The sequence below is a fragment of the Macrobrachium nipponense genome, chromosome 2 (assembly GCF_015104395.2).
Source record: "Macrobrachium nipponense isolate FS-2020 chromosome 2, ASM1510439v2, whole genome shotgun sequence".
In the NCBI taxonomy this organism is placed as follows: Eukaryota; Metazoa; Arthropoda; class Malacostraca; order Decapoda; family Palaemonidae; genus Macrobrachium; species Macrobrachium nipponense.
Window position 1 is genome coordinate 93,030,249 of NC_087201.1, and position 27,906 is coordinate 93,058,154.

The window sequence follows — 27,906 nt, forward strand, 5'->3', positions numbered from 1 at the left end:
ACCAAGATTTGCACTAATAAAATGACCTTTTTATTATCCAAGATTAATTGTAAGTGAGAAAATTCACTCATTACCATTTTTGGTGTTTGATTACCATTTTCTGCATGTTTGATTTTATCTACAAAGCTTTTGTCAAAACCAAACATTGCCATAGATCAGGCAGGTTTGCACTTTTTGTTAGTGTGGCTCAGTCACATACTTTTATTGCATAGTAATAGTAGCCTTAGAGAAGATTGTCTCGTTTCTAATTGGAGTGTTTGGTGGATGAAGGGTTGGTTCCCTGGAGATTTATTTTGATGTGCTTTGAAATAAAAATAATTTGAAATTTCAAAGTATTTATTTAAAATTATTTGACGTTATTAACGTTAACATATATTTTATTTTCTTCCAGGTGTTTGCTGTATTGCATAGTTCTCTTCTTAGTCTATCAATAAAGGCTGGCGAAGAAGAGGTGTCACTTATGCAGTTGCTTGGCAGAGAAGTAAGTTTAATTAAGGTGGTGTGTTTTGTAGATGTTTGTATCTGGATTTCTGTTATTTGTCTTGCTTTTAAGTGATTGGACCTCTGTACTTTCTTTTTTAATTTTTATTGAGGAGCCAGACAAAAACGGTAAATAATGCTATCATGTTCTTTTTAGCTAAATCTGATGGGATGTAGGGGATGCTGGATAGCTGAAAAATTCTGATAACCAAAAATAGTCTGAGTAGCTTGTCGGGAAAAATAAGCCTATATAGTAACTTCTCTCTTTTTTAACACTATATGAACTGTGGCATTAAGGAGCCCTTCAAAAATGTTCAACCATAGTTCGTAAGTTGAGGATTTTTTTTACTGTAGTGCCATGACTGTGTGCAATAAATTTAGCACTTAGGATTATTAGATATATACCCCAACAAAAATGTGTAATCTTCAGTGACTAGCTAGAAGTGCTTTAGAATAATTTCAGAACTATATTGCTCCTAAAATTCTTCTGTACAACAAATGACTTTTCTTTTTTTTTTTTTTTTTTTTTTTTTTACTCAAACTATACAAAGCCTTTGTAAAAGTTGAAATGTGTTGTATCGATGCCTATGTTGGAATGAAAGGAAATGAAACCAAAGTCTCATCTAATATATCCAGAGCGAAAGCAATCATTCCTGTGCCTGATGTTACAAACCCATTATTTTATTTATTTATTTATTTATTTATATTTTTACAAAAGTTTCTTCTGTTTATTGTAAATGCAAGTAAACTATTCAAATGGTCATTAATTTGACAATCTTAAAATATTACAGTTTTCATATGCAGAACAAACTTTCAGTCTTAACATTAGGATAAATCTTCTGGTGCTGCCTGGAAACTAGTTCAAACAATAAAAAAAAAAGGATTTTGACGAAGGAAAAATCTATTTCTGGGCGATGGGTTCGTGTCACCCAGTGAAATAATCCTTTAGTTCATTATTTCTAAGGTAAATGAGCTAACAAATACCAGAGAAAATTAAACAAAAATATGTCGGTATAACTGACTCGCTCACCCAAAATAAAAGAAGGGTGTCGGTATGGTAACTGGGGCGAGTGAGACCACTACCACGAACTTCTTGCCATTTAGAATTCTCCCACACCAAAATCCCCAACTGAGAGAGCCGACCCATAGGTCGAGGCGGCAACTACTACCACTACACCCCACGCCACGCCGACTGCCGCGCCTCTGGTGGCCATCCTGAAGTTAGCAAGCAATCTTGGGCGACAGGGCAGGGGCAGGGTGGGATTTCACTGGGCGACACGAACCCATCGCCCAGAAATAGATTTTTCCTTCGTCAAAATCCTTTTTCTGGTCTCAGTTCGTGTCGCTGCGTGAAATAGTACCAGAGAAATAGCACAAGATTGAAATAAATAAAAGGGTCTCAATAAAACTAGAAGTAACCTACAATAATATAATTAGAGAATAAGGTATATACAAAACAAGAAAATCAAATAGGACTTATCAGAAATATGTACAAAACTTAAATCTAAACATATTTCAACTTATTCTCTAGGTATAAGTTATGAAATTATGTAAGCGAAAATTGACTTAATATTTAGGAATTAGTAATTCATAACAATACAAATCTTCAAGTAATATACACAAGGCAGGAGTGTGAAACCCTAGCATTAAAATAAGGGAACACACTCAGAGATCTCATAAGATACAAATCCATGTGGGTGTCCCTAGCAAAAAAATAAGGGACACATACTAAGCCATAATCATGAAGCAAGCTAATGGCCTAAAATAACAAGGCGGTGGGGTAGACCGTAACGGCAGGTTAGAGAAATGTTAATTGAGGCAGGTAGAAAGGAAGGAGATCTGGATCTTCAACTACAACTACTGAGTAATGTCAGGGGAAACTATGTTTCCCGCTGCCACTGCCGGAAATTTTAAAGATTGCAAGGACTTTAAATAGTCACGCTTAAAAACTGTCAGTGATTTCCATCCAGTATACTTTTTCAAGTCATCAAAGTTCATATGTTGGAAATAGTTAATGGAGGTGGCTACTGCCCTGACATGTGCTTTAGGGAATGATTCAGGGTTTGCTTATTTAATAAAATAGAGGATCTGTTGTCTTATACCTTTAATTGATAAAGTACCACCTTTCTCTCTCCTAAAAGGTAGACCCGAAGAAGAAGAGGATGTCCTAGACAGAAAGGAAGTCGTAAGGTCATCACTGGACAAAGAGAAGGGTCTTGTGGGAGAGGGATGACTTTCCAAGGTTCCCACCTTAATAGAGGGTCCTCATTTTTAGCTAAAAAGCTGCGATCCGGGGAGAGTAGAACTTCTCCTGAGGGGAGGAATTCTATATGCCCCGCATCTCTGGACAGAGCCGACAGTTCTGAAATCCTAGCTCCTGAAGCCAGACTTAGCAAGAATAGCGTCTTTCTTAAAAGCATCATGAAAGTACATGTAGAGTTGTCAGTATCTGAAGCCAGTTAGAGGACGTCATTTAGGAACCATGACACCGAAGTAGGCCTTATGGAAGGTCTAAGTCTAGCACAAGCCTTGGGGATAGACGTAAAGTAAGAATCTGTTAAGTCTATATTAAAGCCCAGCTGGAAGATTTTCTTCAAGGCTGACTTGTTGGTAGTAATAGTGCTAGCTGCTAACCCTTTTTCAAACAAGGATCTAAAAAAGGATATAGCTGAATTGACAGTCATGGTTGTGATGTTTGATTCCCTCAGGAAAGATGCCAACTTCTTAACTGCAGCGTCATATTGTCTCGAGTCGGAATCCCTTTTATCTGATTCCAAGAAAAGGATGTTCTGAGGATCTATATCTGCATCTTTTTTAGCCGTAAACTTCATGAAGTCCATAAAGTTAGGGTTTTGAGAATTCCTGAGGAAGCGAACACAGTCCTCATTTGTACTGACTGAGAGAGTCTGGGATTGGGGATCCGTTGAGGGCGAAGACCCAATTCCAGAAGTAGAGGATACCAGTTGCTCTTCGGCCAGTCCGGGGCTACTAGGGCCACTTGTCCCTTGAAAGTCCTGAGTTTGTTCAGAACTTTCAGAAGAAGATTCACTGGAGGAAAGATGTAAATCTTCTTCCATTGATTCCACTCTATGGACAGAGCGTCTGTGGCATATGCCAGAGGGTCCAGGTTGGGAGCCACATAGCATGGAAGCTTGTGGTTCGCTTGAGAGGCGAAAAGATCTACTTGGAGACCTGGAACCCTCCGGCATATCCACTGGAACGAACTGTTGTCTAGGGACCATTCAGATTCCAAGGGAACTGACCGGGATAGAGCGTCTGCTATCACATTCCTTACTCCCGCCAGGTGGGTGGATGAAAGGTGCCATTTGTACTTGTCCGCTAGGGAAAAGATGGCTATCATGACATGGTTCAAATGCCTTGATTTGGATCCTCCCCTGTTGATGCAGTGTACTACTACTGCGCTGTCCAGAACCAATTTTACATGAGAGTTCTTTGGTGGAAGGAGCCTCTTCAGGGTAAGAAATACTGCCATGGCTTCAAATACATTTATGTGAAGCTGGCGGAACTGCGGTGACCAAGTTCCCTGAACATTTTTGAACTGAGAGTACCCTCCCCAGCTGCTTAGTGAAGCGTCTGTGTGGATAGTTAACACCAGAGGAGGGTATTGAAGAGGCACCGACATGGACAGATTCTTCAGCTGAGACCATGGACGCAGATGGTTGCGAAGAATTTGCGGGATTGCTAACAACTTGGCCCGGGATTTGATATTTGCTCTTGAGCGCCAAATCCGGTTTATGTCTTTCAGTTTCGCTTTCATCAAGACGTTTGTCACTGAAGCAAACTGGAGAGAACCTAGGATCCTTTCCTGGTTTCTCCTTGAAGGCATATTTGTACTTAGAAATCGCTTTACGACTCGCTATTTCCTTCCTCTTGGCTATTGAATTGGACAGATTGTGAGAGGTTAAGTCCCACTGAATGCCGAGCCATTGAAATCGAGACTCCGGAGTGAGTCTTGACTTTTCCCTGTTTATTTGGAACCCAAGGTATTCCAGGAATTGAATCACTTTCTTTGTGGCTCTGCGGCATTCCTCGACGGTTGACGCTCAGATCAGCCAATCGTCGAGGTTCACTACTACCATTATCCCTTGCGACCTTAGTTGTTGAACAACTACTTCCGCTATTTTGGTGAATACCCTGGGGGCTACGTTCAGTCCGAAGGGCATCACCTTGAACGAGAATGCCTGGTCTCCTAGTTTGAAGCCTAGGTAAGGGCGAAAGTGTCTCGCAATTGGGATATGATAGTATGCGTCTGTAAGATCGATAGAGATGGTGACGGCCCCACGGGGAAGTAAGGTCCGTACCTGCGAGATGGTCAGCATTTTGAACTTGTCGCAGCGAATGGATAAGTTTAACTGGGACAAGTCTAAGATTACTCTTCTTTTTAATGAGCCTTTCTTTGGCACGCTGAACAAGCTACCTTGAAACTTTAAATGCCTGACTCTTGATATTGCTCCTTTCTGAAGGAGTTCCTCCGCATAATCTGTCAATTCCTTTGATGGAAGTTGAAGGAATGGTCTGGGTGGAGGGGGGCCTTTGATCCAGCTCCAACCCAGACCTTTTGACACAATACTTTGTGCCCATTTGCTGAACCCCCACCTGTGCCGGAAGAGGAACAGCCTCCCTCCTACCTTGGAGATCTCACTGTTGCTGTGCGGGGTGAGCTCCACGGCCGCCACGGAAGTGTTTGCCTCTGTTGATGACTCTGCCTGTTCCTCTTTGGCGAAACGCACCTCTGGCCCTGCTTCCCCTGGCAAACTGGTTGAAGTGTTGAAAGTCCTGGCCTTCATACACCTGGTTGAACGCCGGGGAGACAGCGTAAGAGGTGGAAGGTTGTGCCTGAGGTGAGATCAGGAGAATAGGCCGAGTCTGGCCCTTCGTTGCGGCGGGTTGTCCTGGTTGGGTGACTGGGACAGCCGAGACTGTCTGAATGAAGTGCTGAGGTTTCTTCTGGTATGGTTTGAAACCTCTTTGTCTTCTTCAGTTTCTTGCCTGAAGCAGAAGAGTCCTGTTTTCTCTTAGCAGAGAGGCCCCAACGATCTTTGAGACTCTGGTTGAGTCTCGTCGCTTCGTTCTAGACCTCTTTAACCGCCGACTCCGGGAAGAGGTCCGCCCCCCAGATGTTGGAGGAAAGCAACTTATTTGGCTCATGCCTAATAGTTGCTTCTTGGAGGACATGCTTTCTGCAGTTGACCCTAGCCACCATAAACTCATACAAGTCCGATTGAACTGTATGAGTCTGTGACTTAGCCAAAAGCTTGAAGAGTGGTTCAGACGCATAGGAGAGGGCCGCTACTTCCGTCATGACCATAGTGTTTAAGGTCCTTGCTAGCCTGGACCTTGCCTCGAACTCCGCTTGGATGAGGTTGTCCGGAAGCCTGGGAAGTTTCTCGCCGAACTGGTCCATGGCACAGTCCGGTTTAAACTTACCCACCGTAAAGGTGGCTGGCAAGTCCTCCCACATATCGCCAAACGAAGGGAGAAGAGGAGATGTGGGGTCTGCTCTCAGCTGAGGTAATGGATCACCTTTCAAGCCTGCTTGGATGGTGACATCAGCAATCTTCGTCAGGAAGGGAAGTGGCGCTTCCTCTTCCGTCGTGAAGATTGTGAACGGGCTCTTGAAAGCTTGAAGCCTGGTATTGATACAATCCCAGTCTTCTAAGCAGTGAAGCCATTCCCTCTGTGCATGATCCCTGCTATAGAGAACTGTCTCTTTCGGGATCTTGTCCTCCCTATTTAGTGCTGCCTCCGTCAGCCTGGCATATCCCATGAAAGGAGGCTGTAGTTTTGCGGGGTGGAACTCGAAGTCCTCAATCCTTCGAGTTCCGCACCTCCGGGATGGAGATAAGCCATCCTTGAAAGGGGCGAAAGCCGCTACTCTCCAAGGGTTACTCATGGAGAATGCCGGGAGTTGAAGAAGACCGGCACTAGCTGCCGGAGGAGTAGCTTGAGGAGCTTGATTAAAACCAGAAAGGAGGTTCTCTTGAGTGGACATTCTGTCCGAAAGCTGGGTGAACATTTGTTCCATGCTTGACCTCAAGGAACCTACCAAGTCTCCCGCCTGCTGCATCATTCCAGCGGAAAATACAGCAGGGTCAAAGCTACTCGTAACCTGACGATGTCACCCGAGAGGACTGCAGTAGAAGAAGGGGAAACCACTGACTCCGCCGGAGTGCGGGATCTCTCCCTGGAGGACTTGCTCCTCGACCCTTTTGGAAGTGAAGCTGAAGAAGAAGAAGCTTTCACTTTCTCAGCTCCGGGGTAAGAAGCCGGAGACTTATGAGCCGAAGAAGACGAGAAGTCTTTTTGGACGGACGTCTTCTTAGGGTTATTTTGGTGCTCTCTGTGACGTTCACCTTGGGGACCACAGAAAGCAGCGGGTGCACTATACGGGAGCTCAGCGCCCGTAAAGCCCTGAAAGGAAGAAGAAGAAGGGACAGGAGATAAAGATCCAGAAGCACCCAAGGGAAGCCCTTGAGTGTCCAACGTACCTACCTCAACCAACAAATCCTCTGCACCTACCGCCATAGGCTCTACATTTATATCCAGAGTGGCGACCTCCGCCGCGATGTCCTGGCCTGGTCCTTCCTTAAGGCATTGCTCCACCTGTTGCTGGATCGAAGCGATCGTCGGAGCCGCCGCAGCAGGGTCGACGTACCCCGTCGACTTGCCTCCGGGGAATAACAGAACAGCCATCCTCTTCTCTAAGATGTAGGGCTGTCCTTTAGCGGCGTTTTTCCCGAATCCGCCGACCCAGGCTTTCAGGGTCGCGAGAGCCGCCTCCTTGACTGAGGCAGCCTGAAAGAGAGGGCTATTATTAACACTTAAGTCTAAAGGTGAACCTTAACCACTAGACTAAGATGAGCTTAAGCTTAACAATATATCAGAACTCATATTGCATGAACGTGCTGATAACGAAAAGTACTTACCCCTTCCAAAAACTGGGTCACAAGCTCATAACAGATGGAGCAAGCTTCGTGAAACCAGACGTGCAGATTACCATGGCTGGTGGAGCAGGGAGCATGGGTCCTTCAGACCTCGTGCCCGCAGGGGTCTTGCAGTACGGCGTTACAGCCGGGATGCTGGCAGTTGGTAGCCTGTAAGTGGAAAGATACATGAGTATCAAGATTACACTCACAAGACTACTCTGGTACTTTGCCGCATGCTGGAGTTTGATGAAAAATCGGGCATAATCCCTCCCCTGAGAAACCTTTTGGGGTTAAACAGGTGACACAACAACTCCGGTGTACACCGGAGGAGGAAATTTCATAAACCAGAGGTAAATATATAAATAGGTATATAACATATAACTATAAAGAAATTTCCAACGGAGGACAGGGGAGGGAACCCAAGCTTAAGCTAAATCACTTAAACTAAACTTAAGCATAGCGAGAATGATATATCGGAGAACGACTCCGAAGCGCGGAGCTGTCCAACGCTACCGGAAGAGTGCCCCTAGGGGTAAACGCCGGAGACGATGGAACAACGGATAGCTAAAGGACCTACTGAAATCATATCTGCTCCGGTGGTTGGCGGAGCCTACCACCCTCCCCATAACCGATGGGACGCCGGGGTAGAAGAACCAGAGGTCCGTCCGCCATGGGGGGGGTAAAACGAGGAGGGAAGAAATCAGATCCCGTGTACTCCGGGGAGCGCCGGCGGAACCGGAGAGGGGGGAGGCCAACCCCCCAACCCCCGCCACACCGGAGCACCCCTGAGCGCAAGGGAGAACAAGGTCACTCCCAGCCTAATGGTCTGTCCAGGCTCCCCTACTCCCTCCGCGGGGGGAGAGAGGGAGCCGGGCCCGGGTGGAGCGAGCAAGGACAGATCCTCCCTCCCTTCTACTCTATGGCGAGAGAGGTAATGAAGGACGGGGGGAAAAAAAAAAAAAAGCGACTGGGGACGGGCGTCCAGCAGTACCGCGATCGAGAGTGGACCAAGGTACGATAACACAACACAACTGACCAGGATGGTGCAGCAAAACTGCATAAGGATGCAACAAAACTGATAAAGAGATGATGCAACAAAACTGCTAGTAACAGAAGCTATAGTGGACCAAGTAAATAGGACCACTAGAGACCCAGGCTAATGAAGCTGGACGCCCTAAGCTAACCAAATCAAGTAAAAACTATTACATTGAAAAATAATAACGGTAATAATAATAAAAATAGGGGAAAAAACAATGAGTGAAAGAGAAAGGAAGTCCAGGAGTGAACGACTGACTCGGAAGAAAGTCTACCACTCAGAGCTAGCCTAAGCCGGTAAGGAGAGCAATAGCCAGGGTCTGGACAAAGGAAAACACTCAGATGCCTACGCTAGTTAGAGAGACATGCATGCATGAACTAACACCAGGGGTAGGCTAAATCCCCTCCACGATGTAAATAGTAAAAGCAATAATATAATTAAGTAAAAAAGGACTAGAGTAACACGTGAATAAGTGAAAGGGAAGGTTACAAGGTATGGGAGACCTCGAACCAAACCGAACACGAGGCGAGGAAACGCCATGCGCCAGACCGGTAACCTGTATTCGCACCTAAAAAACGGTAAAACAAGTTCACAGCTGGAAAAAACTAAACCCAAACCTTTTCAGGGCACTTAACTTAGCTGCTGCAATAGCTGCACGTTCCATCTCGACGAATAAAGAGAGATAATCCAAAAAAGCACAGAGCAAAAGCAAAACACGTGTGGCTGCTAGTCCGCTAACTGAAAGGATGAACACCAGAGGCGCGGCAGTCGGCGTGGCGTGGGGTGTAGTGGTAGTAGTTGCCGCCTCGACCTATGGGTCAGCTCTCTCAGTTGGGGATTTTGGTGTGGGAGAATTCTAAATGGCAAGAAGTTCGTGGTAGTGGTCTCACTCGCCCCAGTTACCATACCGACACCCTTCTTTTACTTTGGGTGAGCGAGTCAGTTATACTGACATCTTTTTGTTTAATTTTCTCTGGTATTTGTTAGCTCATTTACCTTAGAAATAATGAACTAAAGGATTATTTCATGCAACGACACGAACTGAGCCCAGAAAATAGTATATGTAAGGGATCTGTGGCATCTGACATCCAATATGTACCTGAGATGGAGGTGAGTCAGAGACCACGCTTGAACCTCGTGACGTATTCAGTCTGTCTTCAACTGCCTTCGAGAGCGAACATTCGATTTTGCTCTCCTCCTCCCAAGCCGGGTTTTGTCCTAAGCCCATGATTTTTTATCTCCAAGACCCTGCAACACAGAGCACCAGGTGCACAGTTTCCTCAGATATGGCAAGTTAAAGAGATAACCTGTTTCACTGAGACTGGTTCCAGGAATATTCCCTGAACTAGTATCTCCTCTATTCTTGTTTCTACAGACACTCGGGTAGAGGGAGCAACAGACGTTCGTCCTGTATGTGACTCAGTAGCTCATCCGAGTTCTTTTGTTTCTTTGGAAATCCAAGAGTGGAGAATGCTTGTCTCATGTGTTTGGTTTTGGCGCCGGGGGTCTGGTTAGGGACTAGAGTCTAGACCAAGAAAGGCTTTGAGAACACCTCTGGATTTTCTTGGCTAAAGGTAGGTAAGGAAGTATCTCTTATCTCCTGTTTTTCAGGAGCTTAATGGGATAAGGTTTGGCAACTTACTTAGCCTAGCCTAGCTAGTTCGAACCTATTTTTATCAAAGATGCCCTTCAGTATCCTGGAGTATGTTCTTTTGTTCATGAAGATCCTCGCTGGACGAGTGGTTTTCGCACTCGGCTGCCAATCCAGTGGTCCGAAGTTCGATTTCCGGCTTGGCCAACGCGGAATCAGAGGAATTTATTTCTGGTGATAGAAATTCATTTCTTGATATAGGGTGGTTTGGTTCGTACAATAAGCTGTAGGTCCCGTTGCTAGGTGACCAATTGGTTCCTAGCCATGTAAAAATATATAATCCTTCGGGCCAGCCCTAGGAGAGCTGTTGATCAGCTCAGTGGTCTGGTAAAACTAAGATATACTTAACTTTTCTGTAGTTCATGACTTCTACAAGAGGATGGCTTTCTCTTCTTCAAGAGTTTGGGATTGAGTTAGGTTAGGTTGGTACAATCCCTAACTTAGCTTAGCCTTATATATCCAAGTATAACCAGACTGGTTCTGTGCCTCAATATCCTAGTTCTTCTTGTCTCTACAGGAATTAAGATCCATCTTTAAGCTTTACGTTATGGTGCTCAGGAACAGCACCATGGTGGTTCCTTAGTCAGGAAAAATGGGGTAGGTTTTTGTCCCATCATCATAGGACATCTTTGTTAAGTAGCATACTGAACCTATGTCATCGTAGGGGATTTTCTCATAGGATGTCTCCTCTGTTGGCAACGCGCATTTCATTGGCAGTGCGATGACTTCTCTGTGTACTTTGGGAAGACCCTTGTTAATCTTTTCTATACATGGTTCAACAGAAAGCTAGAGGTCTACTGTTTAGTGGTCCCAGATCCATTTGCTGTGGCGGAAGACGCCCTTCAGCATACTTGGGACAACCTGGAAGTTTATGCCTTTCCTCCTTGCTGCATAATCCATCATGTTCTGAACTGAGTGATGGGTTCCAAAATTCTCAGGATGGCCATAGTGCTCCTTTATGACCCCAAGCAGAGTGGTTCGCGGATCTTCTATCACTTCTCTCACCAGTGTCCCTTAGCACAACCTTTTCTGTGGCCTCATGTAGAGAGGTACCACCAATTGGCGGGGTCCTTATCTCTTTGTGGCTAAGATGCAAACTCCCTTGGTTCAAGATGTCAGATTTGCCTGATTTTCCATTCCTTCCCTTAAGGAGTCTGTGAACAGTGACCCTCATGAGTTTCTGCTTTGCCTCGTCAGAGCGCTGCGTTTTTATCTAAAAGGACTCTTCCTCTAAGACCTGGATGTTGTAAATTCTTTGTTAGTATGAGCTGAGCCAAGAAAGAAGTGTCGAAGAATACCACTTCATTTGGCTATGTGAGGTGATTAGGCAAGATAGTCATCATCGTGAAGTTCTGTCACCAATATACTGTGCATGCAGAAGGACAAAACTTCAGAGGAATAAGTTGCTCCCTGGCATTTTAGAACTTGCCCATTCATAGGGTTTTGAATGCTGATTCCTGGCCTTGTCAGACCACTTTCACTTTCTTTCACCTAAAGGATATTGCCCACAGCTCCATGGACACTTTTTTTGGGGGGGGGGGGGGGGGGGGGGGGTGGGGGGGGTGGGGGGGGGTGGGGGAGAGTGGTGGCTTGCTCAACAAGTTGTGTAGCTCAGCACTGGTGGGACAGTTTGTATCTTGCCTAAGATGATAGTGTGGAACAAAGAATGAGTGAGATGACGGGTCTCTTTATCTTTCCCTTTTTCCTTTCTTCAATACCTATGGTTGGTTTGAAGAATAGACACATCATACCCTGGAACTGGCATGATGCAGGTGAGCGTTGCTGTCATACTGTTACAACACCATGTTCCATACATCATTCAAATCTGCTTCTCATTAGCTTCTACTCCTCTCTCCAGCAAGGGGAGTGAGGAGTGGGCAGAAACCTATTTCCTGTCGCTGACATGGTTTGCTGCTTGAACAGATATACTAGTTCTCTTTAACTTCCATATATGTAATGAATCTGGACATGTTACATTGTATTTGAACCCAGTGGACTGGATGGTATATACCCACATATCTTACGCCTCAGAGTCTTAGGTCCTCTTCCTTGGAATCCTCATTTTTAAGAAGATTGATCAAGTGTGCTGAACCTCCAGTTGGTTCAGGATTCTCATACCTCCCTCCAATTGTGATTCTATCCTAATGTTACGACCGAAGGTTTGTTCCGCATATGGACAAATGACAAATTTTTAAATAATTTGTCTTTTTCATACCTTAAAACCCGAGATCTTAACATTGATTGCCTAACTCTAGCCACCCCTCTTATGTCTTATTCTGGGTTGGAAGAAAGACAATACATTATGTATTTCAAGTGTGGTCTCTGACTAGGTTCCATCTCAGCTATGTATCAAATGCCACAGATCCCGTACATATCCAGTTTTGTATTGGTTTTAACAGGTTGTAACTGGCACCAGAAGATTTATCTTAATGTTAAGAGGACCGTCCGCTATGATGTCTATTTTTTTTATTTATTACGCAAAATAGATAATTTTCATATATGTTTTAGATATATATAATACCTTCATCATATAAAAATTTCAAGTCATTTGATCAAAAACTTTTAGTTTTATTAGCAAAAATTATGATTTAAAAAAAAAAATAGGTAGAGATTTCTCCGCTAATATGACATCAATTGTATTGAAAATCATACCATAAAAACTTCTTTATATACCGAACAATTCTGTGTGACAGAATTTTGAATTTTTGTTTTGATTTTTTTTTATGATTTTTTTTTTTTTTTTTAGTCTAAACACTCAAAAAAATCTAAAAAAAAGAGAAAAAAAAATCAATCAAAATTCTGTCACACAGAATTGTGGGATTTTTATTCCTCTTTCCAATGATATCTTTTTCTCCTAAATTGGATAATAAATAACCGAGTAATGGTTACCGACATGCACATAAGTATGTTTTTGAGTTATGGGCTCCCAAAGATTTGCTATGTAAATTTCGCTTTTTTCTTATAAAAGTCAAAACAACATTATTATAATTACTCTATTTGTACTTTTATTGTTGATTTCTACATCAAGGATCCTGGTCCTACCCCTAAAAGTGGTATTAATACCCTCAGCGTGACACCAGACAATGATGTTGACGGCGAGACATGAGCAATGAGGCGTGATAGCAATGAATTTTCGTGTTTTTCTTTCAGCATACTCCTGGCCTTCGATAATTTTGCTAGCCTTAGTTGCTGAGTAGCCTTCTTGATCTTAGGTAACTTCGGCATTGCTATAAGTTCACTAAGATGTTATAAAAACATCGTAAATAGCTAGTGACCAAACGCAAGTGACGAAGTGCATATAACTCCTTTGACGTGTGTGGCGTAACTGAGTCATTCTCTGAGTCTCGCGGCTCTCGCCTGTAAATAGCCGCTCTGATCAGCTCTCCTCTCTCACACAACCTTTCATTGCTACCAGGTGTATGAGAATCTCGAAAAAAATCTGAAAAAATCCCTGTATATATATGCAAAAATAAACATGCAAAAACGATTCTGTCAAACTCAGTCATACAGACGACGCAGTTACGATGACGTCATCATTTAAAAACCGCTATATCTTCATGCACGGCATGTTTCTGCATAGATACAAGTAATAACTCGATTTTTTATTTTTTCAAGTTGACATGTCATCCGCCATAGCGGACGGTCCCCTTAAGACCTCAGGTTTGTTAGCTATGAAAAAAATACAAATTAATTTAAAATGTGTTTTTTTTTTTCAGGTAAGTGAAGAATTCACCCAAGTTTTAATAAAGGAATGCCTTGCTGAAGCAGTTCCTTGTAGCCAGGCTCAGCTAAATAAGTATGAAGAAGTAAAAGTGGCAGCCAAAGATTTCCAACAATTTTTGGTCGATAAAGGTTTGTACTGATTTATTGTAAATGTCGATCAATTAACTACTGTTGTTAGGTTATGCCTGTGGCGTGGCTTTCTCAGTATAATTATTTTATTTTCTTATTTTTACAGGGTTCTATAGGCCTGATGAAATGTCTATTATGGAGTATGCTGCAAATGTTGACACAGTATTCAGCAATAAAGCTTGTGCTCATATCATGGAAAGAGCAAGAGAATTGATGGTCAGACCAGTCCATGTTTTGGTTTGCATCACACCTTTGGAGCCTGATGGTCCTTTAGTCATACAGGTTTGGACACGTTTGTCATTAATTACAGATTGTAGATAAGTGAGGTGGAGAGCATCTTTGTTTAGTTTCAAGTTTTTATGTTAATCCTTGCATACGAATAAGTATTCTTTTTAAACATGATAGTTTATCAAAGTTTTTTTAAAGCTATTTATGGTACCAGGTACTATATTAATTTTTATGTTTCTTGTTAGTTATATTTTTGACATTTGGCATGTACAGTCCTTTTTCATCATGCTCCACATGGGAAATGGCATCTTAGCTAATGAAATTATGTCTCACTTTTCACAAGTTATTCACTTGCATTCCAATTCAGAGTTGAAGGAAGGCTTCTTTTTATTTCAGGATGAAGGCGGCAACAAATTAATAAAGAGCACAATGAAACTCGAAAACCTCTTATCTGCAAAAACCTTCAACCTTCCTCGCTGTCAGATCAGGTTTGTGGAGATTTTGAATAATTGTTTATAGAGTAAAGGGCATTTCTAGTGTTGTAAGTGTTCATTTATACCAAATATTCTTCTTAATGTATATCAGTTTAAAATATTTTCCAGGTTCAAAGTACATATCCATGAAGCAGTTAGATTGAGAAACTTTCCAGTAGACGTTTCTCACTAAAGTTCAGCAAATATTAAATGATAGTATTAAAGTCAGCCTGGTGCCCTTTTTTAGTTAGATGTAGCCTTAGCATTTTGATGTATGTTGATAATCATCCAAAGTGGGAGGTACTGCAGTGTGCACCATAATTTAGTCCATACAGTATTCTGTCGGCATAACCATGAGGCTTTCCTAGCCTGCAATTTCTAAAAGATAAAATACTGGCAAGTGTGGTTGTACCAAATTTGGCAAATTGATTTTTTGGGAGTTTTATTAAGGCTTCATTTCAGGCAGTTGATCAATCAGTGCCTTTGGTTTTAAGGCAGACATACCTACTAAAATGATGGATGTGGTTTGGTGATAATACCCCAAAAAGTCTTTATCAATTACCCATCCATAGGTTGCTTGATTATGTATGTGAAGTAAATTTGCCTTCTGAAATATACAGGCAGCCCTCAGTTACTGGCAGAACTGGTTCTGTTCCTGGGTGCTTGATGGTAACTGAAAATTGCTGATAACCGAAATTCAACAGTCTATAGGTGCCGCAGTTCAACTTGTGGTGCCCTAGACTGGTTAATGATGCCTTAGATAGTGTCACGGCCAGATATTTTATCCTTAAATGTGAAATTCCATTTGCCTAATCCTTTACCAAGGTCTGCACGATAGTTGACAAATTTTTAATGTCAGATTCGAAGAACTTACAAGTAAAGCTTGGCCCAGAGAGGGAGAGAGAAAAAAATCACCTTTTTCAAAATGCTTAACAATGTCAATTTTCAGCTCCATTGATATCATCTTCCTCTTCTTGGTACTTTCTAACCTTTTTTCCTCTATCTCTTTATTTATCATATCTTCTTGTTAAAAAAGTAAAAGGGAATGATAAATTATTGTTAGTAATGTTATAATTGTTGCTTAAACACTAAAGCCATAAACAACTGAATGAAAAAAGTTGTTTTGCTATGCACAACTGAACTGAATTGGATAACTACTGTTTTACTCGCATTTCAGCCATTGTACTATAATAAAAAGTTACCGTAGTGATGTTACAAATGACATTAAGTAAGTAAAATAGGACTTGATATATTTTTATATTGCACCTTTATTCGTTATGAGAAAATATCGGCAAGGAAATATAGAACTGCTAAATTTAAGTTGCAGTTGTAGCTGAAGCTGAGAAAACAATATCCACACTGCTAATGACTATAAATATTGTGCATCAACAACATGGATGAAACTCGACCATATATAATTGTGGAGAAAAAAGTATTTTAATGTAAAACACTGGACATGAAAGAGCACGTTTTACTGTTGTTTTTATGCCGATCAAAGATATATATGTAAAGTTGATATATTATGATGAAATAGGGTGAAAATAGCGAACAGAATCATAATTCTTTTGCAAAAAAAAAGGCTCCAAACGCCATGTATTAAAAAAAAAAGCTGGTTCTAGTTCACAACAAGACATATTTAAGTCATATTTCAACTTAAAAACACTTCATATAATGAAAAATAGCCTTCTCCCATATAAATAGTTTTAACAGATTATTTAACCTATATTTATGCTAACTAGAAGCAAGAAAATTGCTGTGAATTGAGTTGAATATGGTGAAATGAACTTACCTCCACCCTCAGTTGATTTTTGCAAACCAAAACATTGATTGCTTTTTTTGTATTTTGTAATACAATAGTAATATGAGACTGCATACAGTATTATTGGATACAGTGAATCAAAGCATAACTTTTTAATAGATCCAAGGAAACGATGTAGCATATTCGTTGTGTTTTGTATTTGTTCATATGCGGAACAAACCTTCGGTCTTAGCAATTGGATATTTTCCAAGCACCAGCTGGTAACCGGTTAAAACAATAAAAGATTGTAGAGCAAGGAATCTGAGATCTGGCAACGCCTGCGCATACAAGGTGAAAGATGGTCAAAGATCGCACATTGGACCTTGTGACGCTTCAGTCTTTCCTTAACTATCTTGGAGAGTAGACATACTTTGCTCTCCTTACAAGCTGGTTTAGATATGATATCTGAGGCAAAAGCAAGTGTGTCTGTTATTTTCAGTGACTCGCGTAGCGCTATAGATGCAATAAGACAGTATAAACCAGGAAACCAAATAGTACAGGAAATTCAAATAAAAATTCATCAACTCCTCCAATCAGGAATATCAATAGAAATATGTTGGATCCCAGCACACGTGGGAATAAAAGGAAATGAATATGCAGACTCTGCTGCCAAATTAGCCTGCACTATCCCTCCAACAATTTCATATGCCCCAGTGTCAGACTGGGTAAAATCAGTTAAAACATTGATTTACCAGGATTGGAAAGAAGAATGGGCCTCGGTGCCAACAACAAATAAACTTAAAAATATAAAAATTGAAGTCTATGCATGGAGGACATCCTCACAGGAGGAAAGATCAAAAGAGGTGATCCTAGCAAGGCTACGTATAGGACACACAAGATTCTCACATGGTCACTTGATGTCAACACCACATGCTGACCCAGTGAAATGTAACAGATGTCAAACACCCATGACAGTACAGCATTTGCTTGTTGAGTGCCCAAATTGGACCCAGCAAAGATCTATTTATCTGCGGAGTTCGGAAATGAAAAATATTCTTGCTGAAAGCAGGGATTTTTCAATTAATAAAATCATAAATTTTTTAAATAAGACGGGTTTCCCTTCTCAAGATAAGAAGTCCTAATTTTTTTTTTTTTTTTTTGGTTTTTTTTTTTTTTTTTTTGTCTCCATCTTCTTTCTTGTTCTTTCTTCCTTCTCTAGGATTGATCCCTGAGAACCACCCCGAGAAGAGTGTACTTGAGACTCAGAGGTCTGGAAAAACTAACCCCTATTAATAATAATAATAATAATAATACAAGCTGGTTGTTTGTGCCTGTGTTCTGTCTTTTAGTGTGTTTGGTGTGTGTATTTGTTATGGCATCCTCCGAGTCTTCACGGCCTTGTCAACTCGGGCCCTGGCATTCAGAGTTTTCCGTGCTCAAGGTTTTTGACATTGTCATCTATGGATCCGCATACAACTTACAGTAGGTGCAGAGTAAATTTTTGTACAGTGACTAACCCCTGCCCGGAATGTCATGCCTGGCCCAAGTCGCAGTGGAGGGTGTTTTATAGGAAGAGGGAATATCGTAGGGTTTTGACTTTTCTTCTTGAGAAGGGTTTCCTTCTCCTTGTCTGGATGGTTTGGCTTCTCCCTCTCCCTCAATTACTCCTCCTGATGCTAGTTCTGGTGTTCCTGTGTCTCCTTCCTTTTCTTCCATTGATTTTGTTGATGGAAGTATCGGGAGTGCCACAGGGTGATGTTATGGGAGATCTATGTTAGACCTCTTTTCAACTCGCTTCAACAGAAAACTGGAAGTTTACTGTTTGGTGGTCCTAGATCCTCTAGCTCTGGCAGAGGGCGCCTACCAACACCCTTGGGACAAGCTCGAGGTGTATGCCTTCCCTCCGTTTTGTTTTGCCTGATCTGCCAAGTTCTGAACAGGGTAGTGAGTTCTCAAAATCTCAGGATGACTTTGGTTGCTCCTCTGTGGCCGCAACCAGAATGGTTTCCGGACCTTCTGTTCCTTCTGTCAGAGGTTCCAAAGAGAGGTTCCCCTGTGGTGGCATCTTCTTTGCCAGCCCCATGTTGAAAGGTTTCACCATTCAGTAGAATCCCTGTCTCTTCGTGGATGGAGACTATCAAGAATCTCTACCGAGGGAGAGGTTTTTCTCAGGAAACAGCGAGACATATGTCCAGTTATTTCAGGAAGTCCTCTTCAGCAGTTTACCAGGGAAAATGGGCAGTCTACTGCAATTGGTGTTGTCGACGGGGTTTCTCTCTACTCGAAACCTCTGTTCAGCGTATAGGAGATTTTTGGTCTTCCTCAGGGATGAGAAAGGCCTTTCAGTCTCTGCTATCAGGGGCTACAGAGCAGCATTGAGTTTGGTGTTATGTCTGAGAGGCATAGACATTTCTTTATCCTGGGAAATCTCCTTGTTGTTCAGGGGTTTCAAGCAGACCTGTTCTCCAATGGAACTCAAGCCTCCAGCATGGGATGTTTCGCTTGTCCTGAGAAGTTCCTGAGGTCTTAATGTATACTGCCCACCTCTAGCTGCCCCTCTCTATCTTTTATTATCTCCTGGGTTAGGGAAAGATTAAAGCGTCACGAGGTCCAATGCGCGGCCTGTGACCAGCTTTCACCTCGTACATGCAGGCGTCACCAAATCTCACAGATTCCGTGCTTTACAATCTTTGATTGTTTTAACTGGTTATCAGCTGGCGTGTTGAGAATATCCTTTGTTCATATGCAGAACAGACCTATTTTCTTGACAATAGGACATTTTTCAAGTGCAGCTGGTAACCGGTTAACACAATCAGAGATTGTAAGCAAGGAATCTGTGAGATCTGGCAAGGCCTGTGCGCCCGAGTTAATGTTAAAGCTGGTCAGCGACCGCGTGCAACCTTGTGACGTACAGTCTTTTCCTAACTGCCTTGGAGAGTAGACGCTTACACTTTACTCTCCTTCCAAGTTGGTTGAGTTTTGCCTGTGTTCTGTTTTTTCAGTGTGTTATGTGTGTGTGGTCTTGTGTAATGGTTCCTCCGAGTTTCCGTTACCTTGCCAGCATATGTGCCCAGGCGTCCAAGGGTTCCCGTGCTCGAGATTTTTGGCTGCTTTGGTTACGGATCCGCATACAACTTGCAGTAGGTGCAGAGCTAATTTTTGTTTTGTGATAAATCCTTGCCCAGAATGTTGTGACTGGCCTAAGGCTCAGTGGAAGTTATTTTATAAGAAGAGGGAGCATTGTAGATTTTCGACTCTTCCTTCTTGAGAGGGGTTTTCTTCGCCTCTTCGGGATGATTTGGCTGTTCCTTTTCCTTTGTTTGATGCTAATTCTGGTACAGTAATCCCTCGCCACTTCACGGTTCAAGTTTCGCGGCCTCAGTGCATTGCTGATTTTTCAAAAATGTTCAATTCATCGAAAAAGGAAAATTAAAAAATACCACCATATCGGCAGCCATATTGCGGAAAGCAGCGTTGTTTCATCATGATGTGTGAGAGAAACGGTTTCCCAGGATGTCAGACAAAGAAAGAAGCTCTCTCAGAGGCTTTGTACATACCCACGGGCACTCAGACAAGGCACGTGATTGGTTCCCGGCGTGAGATCGACGAATGAGGGCACGAGTGGATGTATCCCATGAGCTGATTGGCTGTGCATCATCGCATCCTCTCCCAACTGCTTCCCTTGTATCTCGCCACTCTCGTTCACGCTGTCAACTGTCTTGCGTACCTTAATGTTGTGTTCAAAATTAACTTTTCGTTAAGCCCTTACAATGCCTCCTAAGCACGTACCCCTGTGAAAGATTCCTCTAGTGAGCCCAAAAGAAGAGGAAGATGATGACCATCAGTGAAAAGGTCAAACTTTTAGATATGTTAAAACAGTGCAGCAGTTATGCCGCGGTGGCACGCCATTATGGAGTGAATGAATCGCCAGTGCGCTACATAAAAAAGACGAAGCTAACATCCGCAAAGCTGCTGCAATAAGTTTCAATAAAGAAGCGAAACATGTGGTAACTCCATGTAATAAGAGAATTGTGAAAATGGAAGCTGCATTAGCCTTGTGGGTTGCTGATTGCAGGAAAAAAAGCATGAGTTTGGACACTTAATATGATCAAAACAAAGGCCAAATCTCTCTATGATCAAACCTTGCCCGATGACGACAACAAAGGAGATGCTGAAGAAGCCGCTGAGGTGATCCTAACAAACCTCAAGCCAGTACTAGCTCTGCCACGAGAGATTCGCCTCCTCGAGGACGAGGCTTTACAGCCAGCAAAAGCTGGTTCAATAAATTTCAAAAGAGATACGGCCTCAGAAGCGTGCCTTTGTATGGTGGGGCTGCCTCTACCAACACCGATGCTGCTCGTCGTTACATGGAGGATGAGTTTCCTAAGCTCATCAGAGTTGGCGGGTACCTCCCTGAGCAAGTTTTTAACATGGACGAGACAGGCCTCTTTTGGAAGAGGATGCCTTCTCATACGTTCCCCTTCAAGGATGAAGTGAAGAGGCCAGGCTTCAAGGCCCACAAGGACCGTGTCACTCTTATCATGTATGGCGATGCTGCAGACTTCATGCTTAAGCCAGGCCTTATTTATAAGGCCAAAAATCCACAGGCGTTAAAAAACAAAAATAAGGCTCTGCTCTCCATGTATTGGATGCATAACTCTAAGGCCTGGATAATGAAAGCCCTGACCCTCGAATGGTTCCTCCATTGCTTCACTCCCCAGGTGAAGCTGTATCTGGCTCAGAAGGGCCTCCCTTTTAAGGTCCTTCTCTTGATGGACTGTGCAGGAGGTCATGCAACAGGCCTGCAATATGGTGGGGTTCAGATTGAGTTTCTGCCCCCTAATACCACATCTCTAATTCAGCCGATGGATCAAGGTGTCATTCGTGCCGTTAAGGCACTCTACACTCATCCTACGATGTAGGGCCTCATCGTGGCAGTTGACGACGACGACGAAGGCTTCACCTTGAAAAAGTGCTGGCGTAACTACGACATTGCGTCATGCTTGACTAATATCCAGCAAGCATTAATGGACATGAAAACTGAGACCATAAATTCTTGCTGGAAGAAATTATGGCCCAACGTGGTGCATAACTGCAGGCTTCAGTCCTGATGAAGTTCATCACTCGACGGTGGAGAAGGCGGTGAGGTTGGCTCGCATCATCAGGGATGAAGGATTCATCGACATGAAGGAAGAAGAAATCAACGGCCTTATCGATGCCCACTTGGACCCACTGACAGATGAAGACCTCCTTGAGATGACAGTCTGCAAGTGAAGAAGAAAGCAAAGACGAGCAAGACGAAGAAATTGAAGAGCGTGGCCTTACCCTGGAGAACCTGCAACAATTGTGCAACATGGCAAGGGCAGTGCAATGATTTGCACAAGACATCGACGATAATATGGTTTGAGCTATTGAGTTTAGCAACTGTGTTGAAGGGGTTATGTCCTTGTACAAGGGCATTTTGCTGCAAAAGAAAAAACTACAGCAGCAACTACCCATCACCATGTTCTTCTCCTAGGTGAAAACCCCAGCTACACCATCAGTGCCTCCAGCAGGAGAGCCTCCGAGTGAACCTGAAACTTGTACGAGTGGAGTGGGAGCCTTTTCTCTGCCACCACCAGCTTCTTTGCCTCTCTCATAAGCAAATGTTGACGATCCAGTGCTGATATCTGACGATGAGGCGCTTCCCGAACTGATTTAAAGGCCTCATTATACCTGTGCAGTAACACCATCATCATCATCATTCATCATCTCATTCATCGAACTGCACAGGTCATTGTCATCGTCATCGTTGTCGTCATCATTACTGGAGTCAAGTCTCAAGGTACTACTGTCATTGGTGAGTGTAGAACACCATAATACGTATCGTATGTGAGAGAGAGAGAATGTATAATATTAAGGTTTTATAATTAAATAGATTTAGGTAAAATATATATATAAAGTATAAATATATATATTTTAAACATTCTGGTTCCCACACACATGTATGGAAATTCCTAGGGGGGGCCAATCTTACTTTGGGCTAATTTTTTCAACACCTATCGCAGGGGGTTTCCAGTCCCCTTATTAACTACAACTAAACGAGGGATCCCACTGTATTCCTCCTGTGTCCTTCTTTTTCCTTTTTCTTCCATTGATTCGTCGATGGAAGTATCGAAAGTGCCACAGGCTGATGTTATGTGTAATGTAGCTCCCTCTCCCTCGGATTCCAGTTTTCGTCCCCGGGGTGAGGAGGCTTCCTCATTGTGTTCCTTTATTTCATATTCAAAGTCCCCAAAATGCTGGCGGTCTGGGCATTGCTTGGGCTACGGGGCTCACCCTCCTTGGAGGGTTTGTTGTCCCACTTCATGGAGGCCCGTGCCCCCCTCCAAAGCTCCCGGTGTTCTCCCACCTCCCCTTGGTCTCAACTACTCTGGGTCTCGTGGGCAGCCACCTTGTGGGTCAGCTCTGCCAGTGAGGTCATTGACTAGCTCTGGTCATAAAGAGGTTGTGACATCGCTCCCAGCATCCACTTGTTCCATGATGTCAGTGGTAGCAGCCGCTCGTCCTCTCACCTCCATGACGTGATTGTCCTAGCTTGCGGAGCCGTCCACAGCTTTGTTTCAGGTGGTCTTCAAGAGGCTGGACTCTGTTTTGGAAGAGAAGTTCTCTGCGTTCTCTGCGAAGGAAACTGTGCATTAATGGAAGGTCTCTTCTCCTCCTCCTGCCGCTAAGAGATCTCGTAGGGAGGAAGTTGCTTCTTCTTCTCCTTCGCTGCCATCGCTGCCTTGTCGTCATCGCATCAGACGTTGGAGGGTCAACGACTGCGATTTTGCCTTATTTGAGCAGAGGGAGTGTTTTGCCTTCTACCTCTCACGTCCGTGTGTCTCCCACGCATGTCCGTGGTCATACCAAGAGGAGTGCTTCACCTACTTCCCCTCATGATTGTCCTCCATCTTGGGGTTAACATTCGTAGTTCTGGCAGTGGAGCTTGTGGAAAGGAGCCTTCCTCGTCGTCGCTGCTTGGCCAGGTCTCCTTTGTGCATGCTGGTAATCCATCGATGTCTTCCCTTCATGGCCGTGTCTCTCCACATGGATGTTTTCATGACAGTATGGAGTGTGGAGCCTTCGTCTTCTGTACACGGACATGCCTCTGGCTTGCGCGTACATGCTGATGTGATTGGAATTGCTTCTTCGTCTACCTCGGTTCAAGTTCGTCGTTGTAAGGATGATAAAGGCTCCAGTCAAGAGATCTAAGGTTGCAGAAGCAGAAGTGGTTCAGGCTGTATGTAAGGATTCTTCAATCAACAAAGATGTGGTCCAAGGATGGGTTCCTCATTTGCTTGGTAGAAGTCTTGACCCTGAGAATCGTTCACCTTCAAGAAGCTCGCTTCATTCACATTCTATGTCTCGGGACCGGGCTCAATTGACGTCTCACGGACGTGTACTCGTATCGTCGCAAAGTCGTGTATGCTGTTCCTCAAGTGAATGTGTACGTACTTCACCTGACATACATGTACATGATCGTTTCACTGGTGGTATACCTGGTTCTTCGCACGAATCTTGATGAGGTTTAAGCAGGGATCAGTCTCTAGTGTTGTTGTTGGTAGACACTCAACAGCCTTCAGTAGCTGGTTCTCCAAGTGTTAGAGGAGTCTCCCTTGCCTTTGATATCCAGAAGGCCTGGCCCTCTAGCAAATTGTCTGCCAAATCTGCTTCTTGTTGTCGATCTCCTTTATTGGAGCAGGAGGAGGAGACAGTAGAGTTTTTGTCTTCCTTTTCGGAAGTTGTTGACCTCATTCGTGGGTTCAGCAATCTTGAAAGTAGGGCTTAGGCTCAGTCTTCGATCACACCTACGTGTTTGGAAGCCTTGCTGGGTGCCATTCATGTCCCTAAGTCTTCTTTTGAGCTTCCTCTTTCAGGCCATGCTCAGTCTGTCTTACAGCATGTGAATGCTTTGGTGTCAGACCAGGATGGCTCTCTGCGTTCGAAGGGGTCGTCCAGGTTTCTTCCTCCTCCTCTCATACGGCACAGGAAGTATTATCATATTGTTAAAACCTCAGGTTTTTTAGCTATTAGAAATACAAATTGATTTAAAAATTTGTCATTTTATGAGGGTCTCAAGGCACTGAGGCTATGCTGCCGATAACCAGACAACTCTGTGAAACCTCAGAGGGTAAATACCAGTCATGAATATATTGGACAAGCATCTTTAAACCGATACCCTGATAACTGATCCCGCTGATAACGGGGTTGCCTGTATCTTGATCTAATTCCTTTCCTGCAAGATGCTCTAATTAATGCTATTCAAATATTCATTACAGTAATTATTGAGAAAGTGTTCTGCTGAATTTATTTTATGCATGCTAACAGTACAAGGTTATGTAAAACATCTTATTGTTATTTTTCATTAAGGATGAAAAACATATTTAGTCAGGAATTGTATATACAAAATTTGTCTTTTGCAGAATTCAGATTAAGTTATTTTATATTAATAGTATTGTTTTTCATAATTGTGTTCAATTTTTTTTCAGTGCTTCTATGTGTGACCTTGTAGAGTTGATATACGAAACAATGGAAGAAGCATGCACAAGCTCACCGCAGCATGCTGGACGACTTTTCTACACAGTGCGAAATATTTTGTCCCTATACTGCCATGTGGTGCCTACTGCACATGCTTACTCTCTAGCCACATTACCTCAACAAGCAGGTATGACTTTATATCCCCTATTTAAACAATGTTTGTTGAGTTACACCCAGTGAAGTATAGAGTCATCCATACACAAAACCATACTCCTAACTAGTAGTCTGAACTGTTGAAGTGAAATTACTCTAACCCATGTGAATTTGTAATTTCATTATATAGTCTATTTTTGTGACATTACACTAAGCTTGGCTTTGAAAAATACTAACGTATATGCCAGCATATGTCCCCCAAAATGGGGGGTCATCTTATATGCCGAGTACAAAAAGCAAACCTTAAATCCTGCAGAGATTTTCAATGATAGGCTAACCCCTGAAGTGTCAATAGTTAACTAGCATCACAACTACTAACAATGTAAACAAAACTTATGTAATAATGGTAAAAACTGTAGGTGATTCAAATGAATCACTAGCAATGCGGCTATTGATATTGCTGACAAAACAACTGGCATTACCGTGGATAATTACCATAATTAGACATTAGGATGAGCGAGCTCTCACTTTGGTATAGGTGTACGATCTCTCTGTAATTCTAAAAACCAAAAAGCTCTTTCTGGATAAAATTATCTATTTGCAAAACTTAACGTATTCCAGAATGTAAACATGGTCATCCTATGCCATTTGCATTTAACATTGTTTACATTTTCAAAATCTCTGCTGATTGAGTGCTATTGATATCTTTATTGCCATTAGCTGCTAGAAGAGATGTAATTCGGAGATACTTTTTCTTGTAAATTAACAAAGTTGGGCTTAAAACGTGCACAATACTTGATTGTAGCAGTAAGTGTGGGTTTTTTTCAGTCTTACCAAGCAATTATTCAGCTGTATGATTCTATGCCCAGCAGACTAACTTTCAAATTCCTCGGTGGCGCCACCATTATTAGTGCAGGTAACTAGTTACCGCCCACCTTGGTAAATTGGTATGAATTCAACACACCTCTTCAATTGGATTTCTACCGGCTCCCGAGTAACATCGGTGGCTCTGCAGGCTTTCTTCATCATCTTTTGGAGGATTGTTTGCTTGTTCATGGAATATTGGTGACGTACAAAGTTTTCGGTGTATTTTTCAAGGAGCTAGCCTAACTTAATTACTCTTTGGGGATTAGTTGCTGCCTAATTTTTTCTCAATTATGTCAGATTCTAGTTCATCGGGAGTGAGGTTTTGCGCAGAGGGCAACAAAACTAGATTACTGTATATACTCGCATAACCCTCAATCTCGCATATGCAACCCCAAATTTTCACCCTCAAAAAATGGTTTTATCACATATCTCACCTATCATGCGAGTTAAATGTACAAGACCAAGATTTAACAATAGGCTAACCTCTTTTCCTCCTCTTTATCTATTCCATTTTCCATTTTTTAGTTAGGCTAACCCCTTTTCCTCCATCTCTTAATCTATCCCATCTTCTAGTTAAGTTTAAATAAGTAAAAGACAATGCAAAAAGTATTGGTACTGATGTTATACAGTGGGCTCCCCGTATTCGTGGATTTCTCTCTGGACCTTATCTACCCATTATTTGCGGGGAATTTGCCTATTCGCAGGTTTTTTCCGATGATAAATAATCCCAAATTTGTATTTTGATGTTATTTTCGTGACTAAATACAAAAATGATTTGCTAGTTTTAAAATATTAATAGTGATCAATACTACTGTATTAGTAAGTTTAATAAGATTAAATGATATCACATAATAATAATAATTCTCTCTCTCTCTCTCTCTCTCTCTCTCTCTCTCTCTCTCTCTCTCTCTCTCTCTCTCTCTCTCTCTCTCTCTCTCTCTCTCTCTCTCTTACAGAGATGTATGTTTTCTGTATGATAAATAAATTATTTACTGATTTTCAAATATTAATATTAATGTAACGAGCAATCAATTCATTAAAGAAAATACTATAGTGAATTAGTAAGATTTAGTTTATAAATTAAAAAATTTTGTAAGAATGAAGGAAATCCCAGTTTTCACACATCTTTCTTTCGAACTCCAGGTACCAAACTGAGGACCAACAGCTGTCAAATATATCACGTAATGTGACTGGAGGAGAGGGAGTGTTCTCTCTCTCTCTCTCTCTCTCACTCTTTTCTGAGATTTGAGATTTTTACAGTACATGTGTAAAATATGTTTATTAATATTTTCAAATGATAATAATAATTGTAATTACAAAAATCAAATGTGGTAGTATTTTACAGAAATACTACAATAATCTTTCCATTTCACTCTTTCAAAATAAAGGATAACTCTCTCTCTCTCTCTCTCTCTCTCTCTCTCTCTCTCATCCAGTCTCTCCTCCCGTCCTCCTTGATCTACCTTCTCCCTCCTCTCTTTCTCCCTCCTCCTCTCTTCTCTCTCTCCAGATATGTATGATAAATAAATGATTTACTAATCTTCAAATATCAATATTAATGTAAACAGCAATAATATCAATTCATTAAAGAAATTACCAAAGTGAATTAGTAAGATTTTAGTTTTATAAGTTAAAAAATTATGTAAGAATGAAGGAAATCCCAGTCTTCATGCATCTTTCTTTTGAACTCCAGGTATCAAACTGAGGACCAACAGCTCTCAAATATATCAAGTAATATGACAGAAGGGGAGGGACTCTCTCTCTCTCTCTCTCTCTCTCTCTCTCTCTCTCTCTCTCTCTCTCTCTCTCTCTCTCTTTTTCTTTTCTGAGATGAGAGATTTTTGTGGTACATGTATGTATGTATGTATATATATATATATATATATATATATATATATATATATATATATATATATATATATATATATATATATATATATGTTTATTATTATTTTCAAATAATAATAATAATACTATAA

The 27,906-nt window shown here is 42.2% G+C and overlaps 1 protein-coding gene across 1 annotated transcript in view; it reads left to right on the forward strand.

The window, feature by feature from the left end:
• Window positions 1–27,906, forward strand: part of LOC135220792 (centromere/kinetochore protein zw10 homolog) — a 310,898-nt gene that overhangs the window by 217,456 nt on the left and 65,536 nt on the right. Inside the window, exons 8-12 of the mRNA XM_064258288.1 lie at window positions 392–481; window positions 13,831–13,966; window positions 14,073–14,248; window positions 14,591–14,682; window positions 24,919–25,094. Of these exons, the coding sequence (XP_064114358.1) occupies window positions 392–481; window positions 13,831–13,966; window positions 14,073–14,248; window positions 14,591–14,682; window positions 24,919–25,094 (670 nt within the window). The remainder of the gene's footprint in view (window positions 1–391; window positions 482–13,830; window positions 13,967–14,072; window positions 14,249–14,590; window positions 14,683–24,918; window positions 25,095–27,906) is intronic.